This window comes from Scleropages formosus, chromosome 1 (assembly GCF_900964775.1).
Source record: "Scleropages formosus chromosome 1, fSclFor1.1, whole genome shotgun sequence".
In the NCBI taxonomy this organism is placed as follows: Eukaryota; Metazoa; Chordata; class Actinopteri; order Osteoglossiformes; family Osteoglossidae; genus Scleropages; species Scleropages formosus.
The window spans coordinates 13,879,550-13,897,231 of NC_041806.1; the positions used below are offsets into that span (position 1 = coordinate 13,879,550).

General features: G+C 45.2%; 1 protein-coding gene across 1 annotated transcript; it reads right to left on the reverse strand.

Annotated features, from left to right (window-relative positions):
- Positions 1-7,483: 7,483 nt before the first annotated feature.
- On the reverse strand, positions 7,484-16,020 carry LOC108937921 (adhesion G protein-coupled receptor G3-like). The gene is made up of 14 exons (XM_018758142.2): positions 15,932-16,020; positions 15,311-15,419; positions 15,069-15,175; positions 14,272-14,444; positions 13,274-13,391; positions 11,528-11,656; positions 10,533-10,652; positions 10,370-10,418; positions 10,104-10,204; positions 9,831-9,952; positions 9,438-9,706; positions 8,784-8,874; positions 7,980-8,260; positions 7,484-7,773 (listed from the first exon to the last, which is right to left on the reverse strand). The coding sequence occupies exons 2-14, from the start codon at positions 15,399-15,401 to the stop codon at positions 7,676-7,678; spliced, it is 1,749 nt and encodes a 582-aa protein (XP_018613658.2). The 5' UTR covers positions 15,402-15,419; positions 15,932-16,020; the 3' UTR covers positions 7,484-7,675.
- Between the last annotated feature and the right edge of the window lie 1,662 nt (positions 16,021-17,682).

The window sequence follows — 17,682 nt, forward strand, 5'->3', positions numbered from 1 at the left end:
GACTTTCAGAGAGCCCAGACAGAGAAACCTGGTCCAGATGACACCCCCAAAGGCAAGGAGTATCTGCCTGCCAGGATGTGCCCACAGTTACTCCTTTGGGTGCATGATCCCCCAGCCGCTGGCCACCCAGGGTATCGATGAACTCACATTGCTTGAAAAGAAGAACTGGTGGCCCTCCCTTAGGAAGGACTTATAGGAGTTTGTGGAGGCGTGCGAGGTATGTGCTCAGGTTAGGACCCTGAACCAAAAACCTGCAGGCCCAGTTCCATCCAGGACTTGGTTACATGTAGCAGTGGACTTCCTGACAGACCTTCCCCCATCCCATGGTAATACGGTGATCCTGGTGGTGTTGGACAGGTTTTCTAAGTCCTGTCATCTGCTTCCTTTGCCCCAACTCCCCACTGCCCTAGCCACGGTTGAGCTTCTTTTTCAGAACATGTTCCGGATCTTCGGGTTGCCAAAGGGCATTGTTTCTGACCGAGGTCCTCAGTTCATGTCCATACAAACAACAGGCCGATCGACACCGCTGCACCTTGCTCTTCCAGCCTGGGCAACGGGCATCTACTTGTATGTGATGGTGTCCTGGCATACATCCTAAACCACAGAACACACACACACACACACACACACACACACACACACACACTTTCAGAACCGCTTGTCCCATACAGGGTCACAGGGAACCAGAGCCTACCCGGTAACACAGGGCGTAAGGCCGGAGGGGGAGGGGACACACCCAGGACGGGACACCAGTCCGTCGCAAGGCACCCCAAGTGGGACTCAAACCCCAGACCCACCAGAGAGCAGGACTGTGGTCCAACCCACTGCGCCACCGCACCCCCCATAACCACAGAACAGATCTTCATAATACTTCAGTATGTCATTGTCCTCGTATGACAGTTCATGTACTCTTTTTATCATGCCTAATTGTTTGACAAGTGTTTCTTCCTAGTATTGCAGATGCATCTCATTCTATGATTTGAAATTCAATTTTTTTTTTCTCCTTTGTACTCACGTCGGCAGTTTCTGTCCCAGTGGCGACATCTGGTGTCCATAGTAGGTTATCAATTTGCATTTGAATTCATTCAATTTCTCCTTTATGGCAAGTGATTTAAAAGTTTTTAAGGATAAAACATTGCAATCTGCACCAGTGTCTAGTTTGAATGTGACTTCTTGGTTATTTATCTTGAGTTTCTCTGTCCACTTTTCTTATCTTTTTGCATTTCTGTTATGACGGCTTATATGTTTTTACTTGTTTAGTCATCTGGACTTAACTGTGCGTAGGAACATGCTAGTGTCAGTTTCCTCATTTCGTTCAAGTGCATGCATTTTCCTTGGTTTCCATTTGTTTCTGTACATTTTGGCGAAATAGTTTTTTCTGTTACATGATTTACATGTCTCTCCATAGGCAGGACACTTTCTCTGTTCATGTTTGTAACCACATCTACTACATTTTATGTGTTCTTTTAAATCATTCTGCACTCCTTTTAACCCCTTCCTGGATCAGAGTCTTGGCGTGGCAGAAGGGCTTACGTGATCTAGGGATCTCCAGAGCTATGTCGTCGGGAGCAGTATGCTCCTGGTAGGGTCTCCCAAGTTGAACAGGTCTGGAGTGAAGATCCAGACTAACATGATCTGAAAAACCCCTATGAAAAATGGGAACAGAAGAACGTTTACCCTGCCCAGAATAGGGTCACCGGGACCTACCCCTGGAGCCAGGCCTAGGGGTAGTGTTCCTAGGCGAGCACCTGGTGGCCGCACATAACCTGGCCGGGCTCAGCCTGAAAAGGCATCATGGGGGAGCCATGTGGGCCCACCACCTGCAAGGTCCAACATGGGGGTCGGGTGCAATGTGTACCAGGCAGCGGGAGGGGACGGGGTGGTGTATGGTGTTGCGGCCCCTCTCGACAGAAACTGGCTCTTGGTATGTAGAATGTTACCTCATTGAGGGGAAGGAGCCGGAACTGGTGCAGGAGGTTGAGAAATACCAACTAGATATAGTTGGGCTCAGCTCCACTCACAGTGTTGGCTCTGGAACCAAACTCCTCGATAGGGGGTGGTTTCTCTCCTACTCAGGAGTTGCATGGGCTGAGAGGCGCCGGGCGGATGTGGGGATACTCACAAGCCCCCAGCTGGCTACCATACAGTTAAAGTTTGTCCCGGTGGATGAGAGGGTTGCCTCAACGCGACTTAGGGTCGCAGAGAGGAAAACTTTGACTGTTGTGTGTGCTTATGCACCAAACAGCAGTTCAGAGTATTCGGCCTTCTTGGAGAGGATGGGTGGGGTTCTGGACACAGCCCCATCTACAGTCTCCATAGTCCTGCTGGGGGACTTCAACACTCACGTTGGCAATGACTGGGAAATCTGGCGGGGGTGATTGGGAAGAACAGCTTGCCCAATCTGAACCCGAATGGTGAAATGTTATTAGACTTCTATGCTAGCCATGGTTTGTCCATAACAAACACCATGTTTGAACCCAAGGATGCTCATAAGTGTACTTGGTACCAGAGCTCCTTGGGCCAAAGGTCAGTGATCGACTTTGTAGTCGTTTTATCTGACTTGAGGCCACATGTTCTGGACACTTGGGTGAAGAGAGGTGCTGAGCAGTCAACCAATCACCATCTGGTGGTGAGTGGGATCAGATGGCAGGGAAAACTGATGGACAGACCCGGTAGGTCCAGACGCTTAACGAGGGTGTGCTGGGAACGACTGTCGGAGGACCTTGTCCAGAATGATTTTAACTCGCACCTCCGGGAGAGCTTCTCCCATGTCCTGGAGGAGGTAGGGGACATGGATTCTGAATGGACCCTGTTCAAAGCCTCCATTGTGGAAGCAGCCAGGCACAGCTGTGGCCAAAAACTTGTTGCTGTCAGCCAGGGTGGAAACCCAAGAACCCGCTGGTAGACACTGGTGGTGAAGGAAGCCGTCAAGCTGAAGAAGGAGGCCTTTAGGGCCTGGTTGGCTCTTGGGACTCCTGACTCAGCAGACAGGTACTGGCAGGTGAAAAAGGCAGCAACGGCTGTGGTTGCAGAAGCAAAATCAAGGGCATGGGAGGAGTTTGTAGAGGCCATGGAAAACATTTACATTTATTCATTTAGCAGATGCTTTTGTCCAAAGCGACATACATCTCAGCAAAAGTACAATTTATGCATTCCATTAAGAGAAGGAGACATAGCTGCAGACATGAAAGTCTCAAGCAAACCTAATTCGTTACCTACCACTTGCTGCATCGAGGTCCATCGATCGAGTAGGTGCATAAAACACAGGATAGACAAATCCCGATACCCTCCCACCAATTTTTTTTTTTTTTTAATATTATAAGACACACACACACACACACACACACACACATTTTCAGAACTGCTTGTCCCAGAAGGGGGCGCGGGGAACCGGAGCCTACCCGGTAACACAGGGCGTAAGGCCGGAGGGGGAGGGGAAGCACCCAGGACGGGACGCCAGTCCGCCACAAGGCACCCCAAGCAGGACTTGAACCCCAGACCCACCAGAGAGCAGGACCCGGTCCAACCCACTGCACCACCACGCCCCCTTATAAGATACACAAATATGCAAATACAATGCCAGAGTAGTAGCTGAATTAATGTTGTATCTGGGGATGCTTATGGAATTATGATGCGTGAACAGTTACACCATAAATGAGCTGGAGAGATCTTGGGTAAAGTGGATCTGGAAAAGGTGAGTTTTCAGACTCCTCTTGAAAGTGGACAGAGTTTCCACAGTTCTGAGTGACAGGGGAAGGTCATTCCATCACAACAGACCCAAACCGAGAACTCCGAGCTTTACATTTACATTTATTCACTTAGCAGACACTTTGTCCAAAGTGACTTACAACAGATACTACGTAGTGTTATGAGCCCACACACCTTATTCACCAAGGTGACTACACTGCTAGATACACTACTTACAAGGGGTTACTCATCCATGCATCAGTGAAACACACTCACTCTGTGACACTCACACACTATGGGGAACCTGAACAACATGTCTTTGGACTGTGGGAGGAAACCCATGCAAATGAGGGGATAACATGCAAACTCCACACAGACTCAGCGGGGATCAAACTCGCATTCTCTCGCACCAACCAGGTGCTGTGAGACAGCAATGCTACTTACTGTGCCACCATGCCGCTTTACCTTTTGTGCACGGGACCACCAAGTGAGCAGAAGTAGACGAGCGAAGGGGGCCTGGCTGAGGTGTAGCTGTTGATTAAGTCTTGTAAATAGCTGGGAGCAGTTCTATTGATGCATTTGTACGCAGTAACCAGGGTTTTGAATTTGATTCGGGCAGCTATAGGAAGCCAGTGCAGTGAAATGAGTAGAGGAGATACATGGGAGCACTTTGGCAAATCAAACACAACTCGTGCAGCAGCATTCTGTAGAAGCTGCAGAGGTTTGATGGCATTAGCAGGAAGGCCACACAGGAGAGAGTTGCAATAGTCCAGACGGGAAGTCGACTATTGGTCGGCTTCAAAGAGGTTCTGGAAAACCATCCAGCAGCTTAGAAGGGGTCAGAAGAGTTTCGCTCAGGCTGTGTTCAGCAGGAGTGGAGAAACTCTGACCACGGATGAGGACATTTTTGGGAGGTGGAAGGAGCACTTTGAAGAACTCTTAAACCCAAGTGAGGGGTTACTTACAGGAGTCAGGGCCTGAGGCTTTCAGGCTGTCAGAGTCCATTTCCCTGGTGGAAGTCACTGAGGTAGTTGGTAAGCTCCACAGTGGCAAAGCACCGGGGGTGATTGAGATCTGCCCAGATCTGCTTAAGGCCCTGGATGTCGCAGGGCTGTCATAGTTGACACGCCTCTGCAATGTTGCATGGACCTCGGGAACAGTGCCTTTGGATTGGCAAACTGGGATGGTGGTCCCTATTTTTAAGAAAGGGGACCGGAGAGTGTGTGCTAACTATCGGGGCATCACACTTCTCAGCCTCCCTGGGAAAGTCTATGCCGGGGTGCTGGAGAGGAGGCTCCGGCCGATAGTTGAACCTCGGATTAAAGAGGAACAATGCGGATTCCGCCCTGGCCGTGGAACAGTGGACCAGCTTTTTAACCTCTCACAGATAAGTGAAGGGGCATGGGAGTTCACTAATCCAGTCTACATGTGTTTTGTGGACTTGGAGAAGGCCCATGACTGTGTTCGCCAGGAAATTCTGTGGGAGGTGCTTAGGGAGTATGGGGTACCGGGGCCACTACTGCGGGCCATTCAGTCTCTGTACATATGGAGCGAAAGCTGTATCCGCATACTCTGCATTAAGTCAAGTCAGTTCAGTGTGGGTGTTGGACTTCGCCAAGGTTGTGCCTTGTCTCCACTCCTGCTTGTAGTTTTCATGGATAGGATATCAAGGTGCAGTCGAGGCCAGGAGGGCATTCTGTGTGGGAGTCGGAAGGTGACGTTTGCAGATGATGTTGCCCTTTTGACACCGTCACATGGTTACCTCCAATACGCACTGGAACGGTTTGCAGCCGAGTGTGAAGCAGTTGGGATGCGGATCAACACCTCAAAGTCTGAGTCCATGGTTCTCTCATGGAAAAGGATGGCATACCCCCTCCAGGTAAAGGGAAAGAATTTGCCCCAGGTGGAGGAGTTCAAGTATTTTGGGATCTTGTTCACGAATGAGGGGAGAAGGGAGCATGAGATCAGCTGCAGACTGGGAGCAGCTGCAGCAGTAATGCGGTCGCTGTACCGGACTGTAGTGGTGAAGGGGGAGCTGAGCCATAAAGTGAAGCTCTCCATTTACCAGTTGATTTACGCCTCTACCCTCACCTATGGTCATGATCTTTGGGTAATGACCAAAAGAATAAGTTTGCGGATACAAGCTGCCGAAATGAGTTTTCTCCGCAGGATGTTGGGACTCACTCTCCATGACAGGGTGAGGAGTTCAGACATCCAGGAGCAACTCAGAGTAGAGCCGCTACTCCTCCACATTGAGAGGAGCGAGTTGAAGTGGTTCAGGCATCTGATAAGGATGCACCCTGGGTGCCTCCCTTTGGAGCTATACTGGGCACGGCCAACTGGAATGAGGCCCCGAGGTCAGCCCAGGACCCTCTGGAGGGATTATATCTCACAGTTGGCCTGGGAACGGCTGGGGATCCCCCAAGCTGAGCTGGAGGAAGTTGCGTGGGACAGGGGCGGCTGGGCTTTTCTGCTCACCCTGCTGCCACTGTGACCCTATTAGGACAAGTGGGATGGATGGATGGACTCCTTTTAACTTGTTCTTAATTGTTCTTCGTTTGTTTTGGACAGTTTTAATCTTGTGCATGTCTGCTTTGCAGTAGATGAGACAGGACGACAGGTGCGGTGCTTGTCTGTGTGACGTGGGTTTAATTTATTCCCTCATCGGGGAGAATGAAAGGGAGGGGAAAGGAAGAACTGGGAACGTGTATGATGGGGACTTGGCCCGGTCTTGACAGTGTCGTCCGTGGGCTCGTGCTCGTGCTTGTGCGTTCATGTGTCTCTTGGCGTTGCCTCTTCTTTGCCGTCTCTCTCCCTCACTGCCGGGTGCAGGGGAAGAAATAGGGTAAGTGATTAGCCCCAGCTGCGGCTGCTTTGTTCCCATCTCCCCCGCCTTCTTCAGCTGCCTTGGCGTGCTACATGCTTCTTCATTGAGTGTTTTTATTTGGCTAGATGTGATTTCACTCACTGGTATGACAAATATCAACAGCTTTTGCTAATGTGAGGTCTGCCTCTCTGAGTAGTCTGGCTCTTACTTGGTCATCTTGTATTCCACAAACAATTATATCTCGGACTAAGGAGTCATCCAACTCTCCAAACTCGCTGTCTTTTGCTTCATTCTTCAAGTCCATAACATAGTCATCTATATTCTCCGACAGTCCGTGAGCTCTCATTAAAAAAAAAAAAAAAATGTGACAAATGAACTGAAGGTTCTTTCTCGGTTTGCAATATTCTTTAAACTTTTGCTTCAGCACAGCAATTTTATCTTTTTCATCGTCTTTAAATTCAAAAGTATTGCTAGGCAATGAGATGTTTTGTGGACCTGACGAGTAATTGTACTCAGACAATGTTGCCATCGACACTACCGTACAGGAGTTGTCAGACTGTTTAGTCTTTGTTGTAGGTACATTGTTTTGCATTTTAACAATAAAAAATAGTGCTTTCATAAGGATTATTTTATTAAAAAAAAGTCTTTAGTCTGAGAAAATTGCCACTAGCATGGAACAAATGTCCATGGACTTTAAATACATATTCAAATGTTGTGAAGTTGATAACGATAGCTTTATATTAATTCACTTGTCAGATATACAAACTCATTGCATCATCAACAGATGAAGAGCTATAGATACAAGCACAGGATTATGGACACACATCTTGTGTGTTTCATACCACCATGTTGGTGGTTCACATCTCTCAAATATCTATAGAAGTGACATTAAAATAGCAAATACATAGCTAATCATAGCAGATGGTGTTGGACTTATTTATCTAGCTGTCAGGAGAGAAGTGGCTCTGAAAGAGATGGGTTTGAGACCCTTCTTGAATGTTGGAGGAATTCAGCAGCTCTGAGGGATACAGGGTGCTCAGTCCACCAGACTGGGGGCCAAACCCAACAACCCACTCACTAAGTGGCCAGAGAAGAAGCACAGCTGGGGTATAGGAGATTATCAGGAGGCTAAACATGGGCTGTTCCACCAACTGCTTTGCTCTAGGATGGGTTGGTCACTTGGTTACTCCTGGTCTTTGTGGACTGCAGTGAGCGCTCATGCCTGATCTGAAGGCACTGCCGCAGGAACAGCAAGGGTCCTGAGAGGGAACAGACCAGATGCACAGCAGGGGTAGATAAATGTAAATGGAACAGAATACACATCTCCTAACATGGCAGCCATCAGCAGGTGACAGATCCCCCCAAAAAAACACTTTTGTATAGTAAATAAACAATGTCTGCTGGACACCTGGTACCCTGTTAACCCATGGCTTTGGGTAGAGCAAAACCCAGGCTCGTGGCTCACCGTGGAGGGAGTTGGTCACGGTGAAGAACAGGAAGGATGCCTCCTGCAGGCTCCCGAACTGGAAGAGAAGCAACCCCCAGGACAGCCCCAACAGCCAGGACAGCATCAGCAGGCTGAACACATTCTGTTTGGTAACACCCTTTTCCCCAAGGGAGGGGCTCTGTCTGCGCATGCGAAACATCCACACCATGACTATCGCAAACACAAGGGTGTTGAGCAGGACCACAAGCACCATGTAGGTGAAGTTGGCGATGGACAAAGCACAGCTTAAGAGCCAGCACCTGAGGACACAGATACAGTTAGACATTGTACTGTCTGGATGCACCTGGAGAAACTGGGGAGAGGGGGACACAAGGGGGCCAGTAGGCCATGTACTGGTTACAGCTGTTGCTGCCTGGGTTCAAAACACCTGCTGTAGTGCCCTTAATGATGGTACCTACCCTGAGCTGATACAGTAAAAATTACCCAGTTGTACAAATGGGTAAAATAGTGTAAATCACTTCGGAGAAAAGGGTTAGAAAAATGTATATTCTGACTATAAATGTAATGTTCAATCACTTAACATATGGTGAAAGAGAGAGACATTGTAAAGGTATTTATGTCCTGACAACACAAGTGTGATACAACATGAGGAAGCAAATACACGATTAATAATTTACAAGTGGAGAACATCTAAAGACAGCAAGGCTAGAGCTCAGGTACAGTATGGTATAGCTGCATACACAAAAGATGGTTAAGCTACTGTATGTGTCACCAGGAGACAGTGGAGCACACCTGACTGCTCCACACACTTTGGTCACTTACACTGAAACAGACCCTCCCTCCTTTATATAAATTTTGTGTGCCCCATATTTTTGACAGCTGGCAATTGTAATAACAGCCACTGCAGGCAGCCCTGTAGGAAGAAGAGAGAAGTACCTGTCACCATGAGCCACTGTTTGCAGTAAAGCAAAAGCAACCTATGTTTCAAGCTGACAGGGAGAACTAAAAGGCTCCCAAAGAGAACAGGAGTAAACAATAAGGAATGAATAATTGTAATAAAGCACAAAGTTAATAAAAATATTAAAGGTCTCGCATAGTATTTTTTTTTCATGGCAGCTATATCTAAAATTGTTACAGAATTGAACCAGTGAATATATCAAGGGATGTCTGAATTATTAGCTTTTTATTAATTGTACCTTAGCAATAAAATTGCCTTCAGAGTTATTGACAAAACAGATTATGAACAAATTCCATGTCCCAATAGTGTTTTTAAGCTGAGGAACAGGTGAATGGTAACAGCATGTACAGGACATACACTGAAGATGATGGTGTCAACTCCAACTCTGGAGTAAAGATGAAAAGAGCTATGGGTGTGACCTAAACTGCCTTCATGTGGCCCCTGGCATCATGCTATTACAACCATTAGTAGCTATTAAGAAGGTAAGCCTACTACTTTATGAGATGCCCACATCTCACCCCAGCTCAGCAGGCACAGCTTGAGCAGGTATCTCCTGACGTAGATGTTGAAGACGTGAACAACCAGCAGGTACAGATGGAAGCCCTCAATGGCGAACCAGGTGAGGGCACACAGCAAAAAGTAGTGTGTGACGGCGGCAATAAAGATGCAGATCACAAAGAGGTCCGTGGAGGACAGGCTGTGGTTCACGATGTACGACAAATTGAAGAAGAACAGCGCTGCACAGAGGTTGACATGGATATAGGATGCGTGGTCACATTTCTTCCTCCTTTTCAAGAGACACAAACAGAGTTGTAACGTGCAGCGGTCAAAAAACTGTCACCACGGTCCTTCAGCACCACTCAATGATACAACCAGGGCCCCTAAATCCACTGTAGGGAGACTGTGTGCACCTGAAGAGGACAAAGATAAGCAGCGCCAATGCAAGAAATGCCGCTGACATGCCGCAGCCGATGATGGAGAACAACGTCAGAGTGTGGACAGTGGACAAGCTCAGCGGGACACTTCTTACGCTCTGCAGGGACATAGAGAAAGTGTGTGGTCTTACAGGACTCTGGACAAGACGGTCTGCTGAGGTCCACTCGAGGACCAAATGCACGTTCCAGGAGACCAGAGACACAAGTAGGAAACAGAGAGGGACCCCTGGTGGTGGAGCAGTGCCTTACCATGAGCACGGCAAAAAAGGACAGGTGAGAACAGATGCAGTTCGTTTTGTTGTCTTGAGGGTCTGTTCTGCAGCTGGAACTATTCCACTGTGCTCCATTTCCTGCGTCACACATGAAAGTCCCAGAAAGTTGTATGTTTCACTTTAATGAATATTTAATTGCTCATGAATATTTAATTACTTTGCACCCTCACCACAAGTCAGTCCTATTCTTTATGTTTTAAAGAGACGGTGGGGCCGGGGGTGGGGGGTTAATAATGCTCTTACCATTGTCATTCACTTCCCAGAACACACACGTTCTTAGCCATGAACTGTTCTGAATAGGATTGGAAAAAAAAAATTCTCAGTATTGACCCACAACAGATGCCCATGTAAATGTAAATCCATATTTTTAAAAAATATTTTCATTGCCTAACCTCTCAACACTCACCACCGACGTGTTCTTATGGTAGAAGGTGATGTTGATGGGAAAGAGAAGTTCAGAAACATTGCTGTTGATGCTGATGGAAATCACCCGGTTACTGAGGAGTTCCAAGTTATTGTCATCCACCTTGTGCGAGAGATAACAGCTTTGGTCACACACCGGGATGGTAACTTAAATTTGTATTTTCCATCATATGTATAAAAAACTATTGTAAAACTTTGTGAACAGCCAAATTGTGACATTACTGGATATCAGCAGATAACTTCCATGCAAAGTGTCACAGGAATGTGCACAAAAAGCCTTTCACTGCAAACAAATTTCCACCGAATAAATAGTTCAGTGGTAAACCTGGAAGTCCTGCATTCAAATAGGCCTCCAGAAAGTTTACCACTGCGTTACTTCCTTTCTCTGGTTAAAAAGATGTGGCTCTGACAAGCGGAGACATGCTGAAACATGCTGTCAAGAGCCCTAACTTTCCTTACTCAGCATATTGAACACATGCAACAATCCATTTGTGCACTTCACTTACTCCAGCAATGAATAACTGAATTTATTCATTTCACTTACAGGGGGAGGTTTATACGCTACACCACTTATGCTGATTTATCTCTTTATAGTGTACAGCTGGGTAATCTTTACTGTATTGGTTCAGGATAAATACGTGGTTCAAGGGTAGTACAGCAAACCTTGGACCATCAAATTCATGTCATGGCTCTAACCACTTTGTCTTCTATTGACTTTAAATTAGGTCTTCTTTCCAGCAGAATAAAAGTTTATAAAAGTCTATAAGTTTTAAAAGGCCTAACAAAGCCAGGACTCAACCCCTGAACACCTGCACTGGGCGCACTGTCACTATTTAACGTTTACGCTCCTATGAGAACAGGTTCAAGGCAGAACGGATTCGAGGCAAGCTGCATCCCAGACCGCGTGTGCTTGACATTGACTCGTGACCTGTGACATAAGCAAGTTTGGACCTTTTGGCATGTTGTTGAGTGTGTTACCGGGAAAAGGGAGGTGTCCTCAAACCAGACGACAGTGACATTCACTTCAGCGTCGCTGTCATTGGCAGCACAGATCAGGGTGTCACGTGGAATGTCGACATAAACATCATCACCTTGATCTAGGATGTCCTGGAAGACAGGAGAATCACAGAGCAGCACAACAAAGAGCCACTTACACAGGGAAACACTCAAACCAGTGGCTAAAAAGTACATCCTTCTGCTTTACCTGTGGCCCAACAGTAACAATGAAATATCCTGAATTTTAAACATGACCCCGTGTGGGACAAGCGGTTCTGAAAATGTGTGTGTGTGTGTGTGTGTGTATATTTCAATTTTCAGATACTACTTTTTTGCCAAAAAAAAAAAAATAAATAAAAATGAAACTGTAGATGAGAGGCATGGTTACGTAGTGGATTTGACCAGTGCCTGCTGTGTGACGGGTCTGGGGTTTGAGCCCTGCTTGAGGTGCTTTGTGGCAGACTGGCATCCCATCCAGGGTGCGTCCCCTCCCCCAGTAGGCTTGCGCCCTGTGTTGCTGGGTAAGCTCTGGCTAGCCACAACCCTGCTCAGAACAATAGGTTGAAGATGCTGCTTAGTTGGAAACTGCAGAATTCCCTCTGGGCACCTTTAAACCCATAGGTTTAGTTTCCTACACATGATAAACCTGAGGGCTCCTTCCTTTTTTCTCAAAATTTATTATTGTCTCTTTATATTATTTAGCTGTCCATTAATTTATTTTTGTTTTTATAATTGTGCTTTATATTTTTTCTTTAAAGTACGTTGTGAAGCTGCTTTTGATGTCCCTATATAAAATGGAGTATTATTAGCATTATTATGAAAGATTTTTTTCTCATATTTGAAACTATATCAGATGATAAGCAGGTAGTTGTAATATTAATACAAAATGTTTCCTTTCATGATTAACCAAAAAGATTTACCGTGAAGTATACAATACTGCTTGAAACTATGGGTACCCTATAGAGAGGTCATTATTCTTGTATAAAATCTTAAGCATAAAATGAATAAATGATTATGATTTTGCTCACCACTGGGGTTCACTTGGTTTTTTTGCACCTGCACTACTTCTGTTCTACTACACACGGTTTCCTCTGATTAAATCACAGTTTTGTGGTAATATTAAAGGACACAAGGGGTTCACATATTTTGAAGCAGCACTTTATACATATATAAAGTATATATAAATTTTCTTGGAAAATAGAGAATTAGTAATTATTGTAATATTTTATATATTTAAACATATTTTACTGTACAGTGTATGACATTTATATAAATTGGAATGTGTTTGAAATATATTGTAGTACTTTTGTTTCACAGGGGGTGCGGTGGCGCAGTGGGTTGGACTGCAGTCCTGCTCTCCGGTGGGTCTGGGGTTCGAGTCCCGCTTGGGGTGCCTTGCGGCGGACTGGCGTCCCGTCCTGGGTGTGTCCCCTGCCCCTCTGGCCTTACGCCCTGTGTTACCGGGTAGGCTCCGGTTCCCCCGTGACCCCGTATGGGATGAGCGGTTCTGAAAATGTGTGTGTGTGTGTGTGTGTGTGTGTGTGTGTGTGTGTGTGTGTGTGTACTTTTGTTTCATGAAAAAGGTGTATGATTTGTTTGGTATAATCTAATCTATCACAATAAAATAAAATACACAAATAAGGGCCCCAGGAAGTCTGGACTCTTACAATAGAATCTTTCACCAAAATTGGTACAACAAAATCAATGATTTTATTCATCACAGCTTACGTTAAAGGAAGGAACAGCTTTCTGAAAGTCGGTCAGTTTGTTCCTGTCTTGACTCCACTTGAACCCCTTGTAGATGTTCTCCTCTGAGTCATTCTGGTTCTCCAAGCTGGCAAATGTGCTGTACCAAGATGAATGAGATAAAACTTGGAAAGTCACCTGCAGTCCTTTCACTGGTCTCTCTTACCCACACAAAACAAGTCGTATTATTTGTACTGCCAACAGGGAAGGAATTCACTAACAAATGTTTGCTCTCAAAAACATATGCTAAACACTTAAGCATTTGATTATGGTGCCAAGTATAGCACCCCTGCATCAGACCAACCTTTCATCCCAAGAAAATATGCCTCAGCGTCGCCACACAACTTAAAACAACTGTCACCACCTGCCCACTGCTTAACATTCTGCGGCATCGGCAGCACGTTGTACGTCTCTCCAACAATGAACTTAATGCGACACACACATGCATATGTATAGGTCTATACATATATTTGTAGTTGAACACTGATTTTGACCTATTAAAAGTGATTTATATTCATATTTTGTTTATACTGCAGCTGGTCAGTATAAACAAATATGAATGTTTCCAGTTGCTTTCAAATAATACATTTTCCCTTCCTCTTCATTTACTATCAAGAACTTAATAATGTAATATCTTTTCATTCCTATTCATTGGTTCCAAGTAACAGAATTAATGTTATGATTCAAATCATTTAAAACTAAAAGTGAGCTAATAATTCTCTATAAATTTGTCTTGTACATGAACTAACAGAAGGAATTCTAATAAAATGTCAGGATTTTTTTTTTCCTTTTTGAAATATTAATTCACAGTAAATCATAAGCCATACAGCTCAAGCGGTGACTGTCTATTAGCAACAATTTTGAACATGAAAATTTGTACACAAAATTGTATTGTTTAATGGCCTGTAATGCTAAAACCCCAGGAACAGCCCTCCCTCCATATTCGGACAACAACAGGAATATAAACTGTGAATACTTACCGTTCCACATAAGAGTAGAAATGACAGTTCTGAATCACGTTTCCCTGATGTGTACTCTGTCTTTCTTGAACTGTTTTCCAGCCATAGGCATTCAGGTCTTCCTTAATGGACTCACAGTTGGAAGTGTTCTCTAATTTATTTCTTATTTCCCCATCTTTTCTTGGTGTATCAGACTATAAAAGTTTACAGTGCCATTACAAAACTAGTTAAATTAATGTACAAAATCAATTAAATTACAATTATTATGTAAAAAAAAAGTATTTCCTTACTGTTTGTACGCATGAGTTTCTTATTGTAAAAACACAGGTGCAGAATAACCACCAGTAATAACCATAAACAAGAAATTGGAAAAAAACTGAGTGCTGAATGTATTATGAATATGTTATAGCAATACTGTAGTAAATATTAACATCAGCTGAATATGTCTACTGTAACACACAAGGACAGCTGTTCTGTTGTCATTGGTGTACTGGGAAACATCCTGGACCATGATTGAAAGGGGGAATACATTCTCTTTTTAAAAACACAATAAGCGATGTTATAATACTGCGGTTTTCTGGCTTGTCCCGAGTTGTAAACTCGTAGTCAACACGGCAGGTGTGTTACAGCACTGAATACAGGGACAGGAGCAGGACTGTTGGGAAAGACTGTATGAAACATAAATCCTCGTGTTAGTGTGAGGACAGTGAAGAATGGATGGCTCATCAGTGACACTTCCCTAGGGACAAAGCAAGAAACCTATATGGTAAAATGTATAATATCCCAATGTTAAGACAAAATAGCATGTCTGACACTACCATGGTTGTGATGCTCGATTTGTTGTGGTAACTGCAGCAGCATGAGCAGTTTGACGATATGCAGGGCACTGATGTTGTGCGGCAACAATCTGGCAAACTTGATGCATCTGGTAAAAAAAAAAAGCAAAGCAAGCAGCATGCTCAGTGAGGGTTTTTGAATATGGAGCAGAAGCGGACATACACACACACACACACACTTCACAATCCTTTACACCACATTATGTTACCACAATAACACTCACTTTCATCTCCTGGACACAAATAGCATGGAAATGGTAAGCAGAAGCCAATGGCAACGAAGATGGTAAGGTGGGTACAGTCATTGTTCACCATGGTGGATGGTGCGTATGGCTGAAGGAGAGATCATTTCTTTAAATTAGTGATTATCACTGTAAATTAGTTCATATGGCTTGAAATGGGTGTTTATCAAAGCAGATCACCATTGAAAAGGCTAAATGTACACTTCAAAGTCAATCTAGAGCTCCTTTAATACTAATTTTCAACCCTGGGCGTGTGGCTCATTTTTGGCCCCTGTTTAAGCTGAAACTGATTTTTGTATGACTTTCTGCAGCCCAAGCATGAGAAAAGCATAAATGAACATCACATTTCTTTGTAATAATGTGCCAAATGTAACAGTGAGCAGTTAGAATCATTATACTGAACCACTGTAAAGGAGCTCAATAACAGACCTCTTATCACATTATCATTATTTTAAACTATTGAAAACCAATTAAAATTTTTCTTAAAATGTCATCAGGTACATCTGAATATTGTCATAGCAAGTAATTGTGACTGAAAAAAAGAGACTACTGCTAGGGTGTGGACCTTCTGGCAGCCTTAAGAATCCACACATTTACACTTACCTGGGTCAGAGAGTACCGTCTTTATTCAAGAATCCAGTGTGAATAGTTGTACATGAATTCAAGTGACTGTGGAAGCCGCACAGCTGTCATTTACACCCTTGCACCTGAATCTGACTCTTTCTATTTGAATATCTTCCTATCAACCTCACCACTCCTCCACATGTAGTTTGCATGTTAGCCAAAAAAAAAAACAATAGAAAAAAGAGAAGAGAAAAAACAAAAAGATGCCCAATGGAGCCTAGACAACTGTCACTGTCACTCCCACGGCTTGGCAACAAACCGATGCACCTGTGGCTGATCAGGGAGAAGGAACATAAAAGGATGGGCACTGGACCACGCAGATCGTGGAACCTCTTTGAGCTATCATCTCACCCATGCCTGTTGCTCTCTTGTATTCCTGTTCCCTGACCCTGTATCCCTGTCCCGACATTTTCCCAGTGTTCTGATCTCTCGCTTTGTTTGCTGGACTACGACTTCGGATTCTCCCTTTACTTTGATGTTCGCTTATCGGTGACCCCTGCCTGCTGTTCAATTCTTTCCGCCTGTCCCTTGTCGGTCCTTTGGCAAAATAAAATAGTGCAACCACACTTGGGTCTGTCACCTCCTTGCAACCATGACAGTCACTCAAAGTCTTATTACTATTTATTCACTTAGTAGACGTTTTTCTCAGTGCACTGAGCAACAATTCAACAACGACAACCTCCTCAGCATGTGGAACGGGATCAAGGCACTGACTGACTACAAGACCATCAATATGCTGCCCAATGATAATGCCAAACTACCTGATGTTCCGATCCAGTTCTTTGCCAACTTTGACACTCAGAGCAGAGGGTCTTCTCCACTCATCAACCCACCTGTCCTATTTTCCACCCTTGACTCTCTCTTTCCTCTGTCTTCTAGACCAGCATGTCCCATTGCTACATCATGGCTTTCTGATATGTTACGTGCTAACAGGACGAAACTGCGGGCTGCAGAGCGAAGGTGGCGTAAATCCAAAACGCCATTGGACCTGGATGCTTACCAGTCACTCTTAACTGCTTTTCAATCTGCTGTGGGCTAATTTTTCTTGTGAAGGGAACTGTTTGGCGGGGTTTTGGGAGGGATGGAATACTGTGGCGTGGTTGGTTTGTGTCCAGCCCCCCCCTTGATTTTGGCATGAGGGGTTGAATATCTTTCCCTGTATATTATTGTATGTTGGTTCTAGGTGACTGGTGACTGCTGTGAACAGGGCAGCTGGCGGCATGGGAAAGACCGTGTGACGGCAAGGAGAGACTGCTGGCAGGAGGGAATAGACCCCATTAGGGGCTGACATGGGCTGGCAATCTGTGTCAGCAGCATCGTATGCTCTTGTGTAGCGGGAGGTGCACCCTGTTCAAGCTATAGACACACAAATGTTATCAATACCCCAAGAGTCAGCAAGAGCAGGGGTGAAAGGTGACTCATTGGTGGATATAACGGCTCTTGACTATGGCGTGAACTTGACTATGAGTAGGGGGGAAAGCACGAACACAACCATGCCAAGCAGGGGTGGATCGGCGCTGCAGGTGTGCATTTGTGGTTGGAGGAAGGTGACTTCAGTAAGAGGCCTAAGAATTCATCAAGGCAAGAAGAGGTGTTTGGGGGGACGAGGGCAGGGGCCCCGCATTGATCGCTACGACCTACGGAGGGGTCCAAATAAGTCGGGTGAAGTCCAGGGGCAGGTTGCACACCAAAGACCACAGGACATCAATACCTCTGTCTTAGAGGAGACA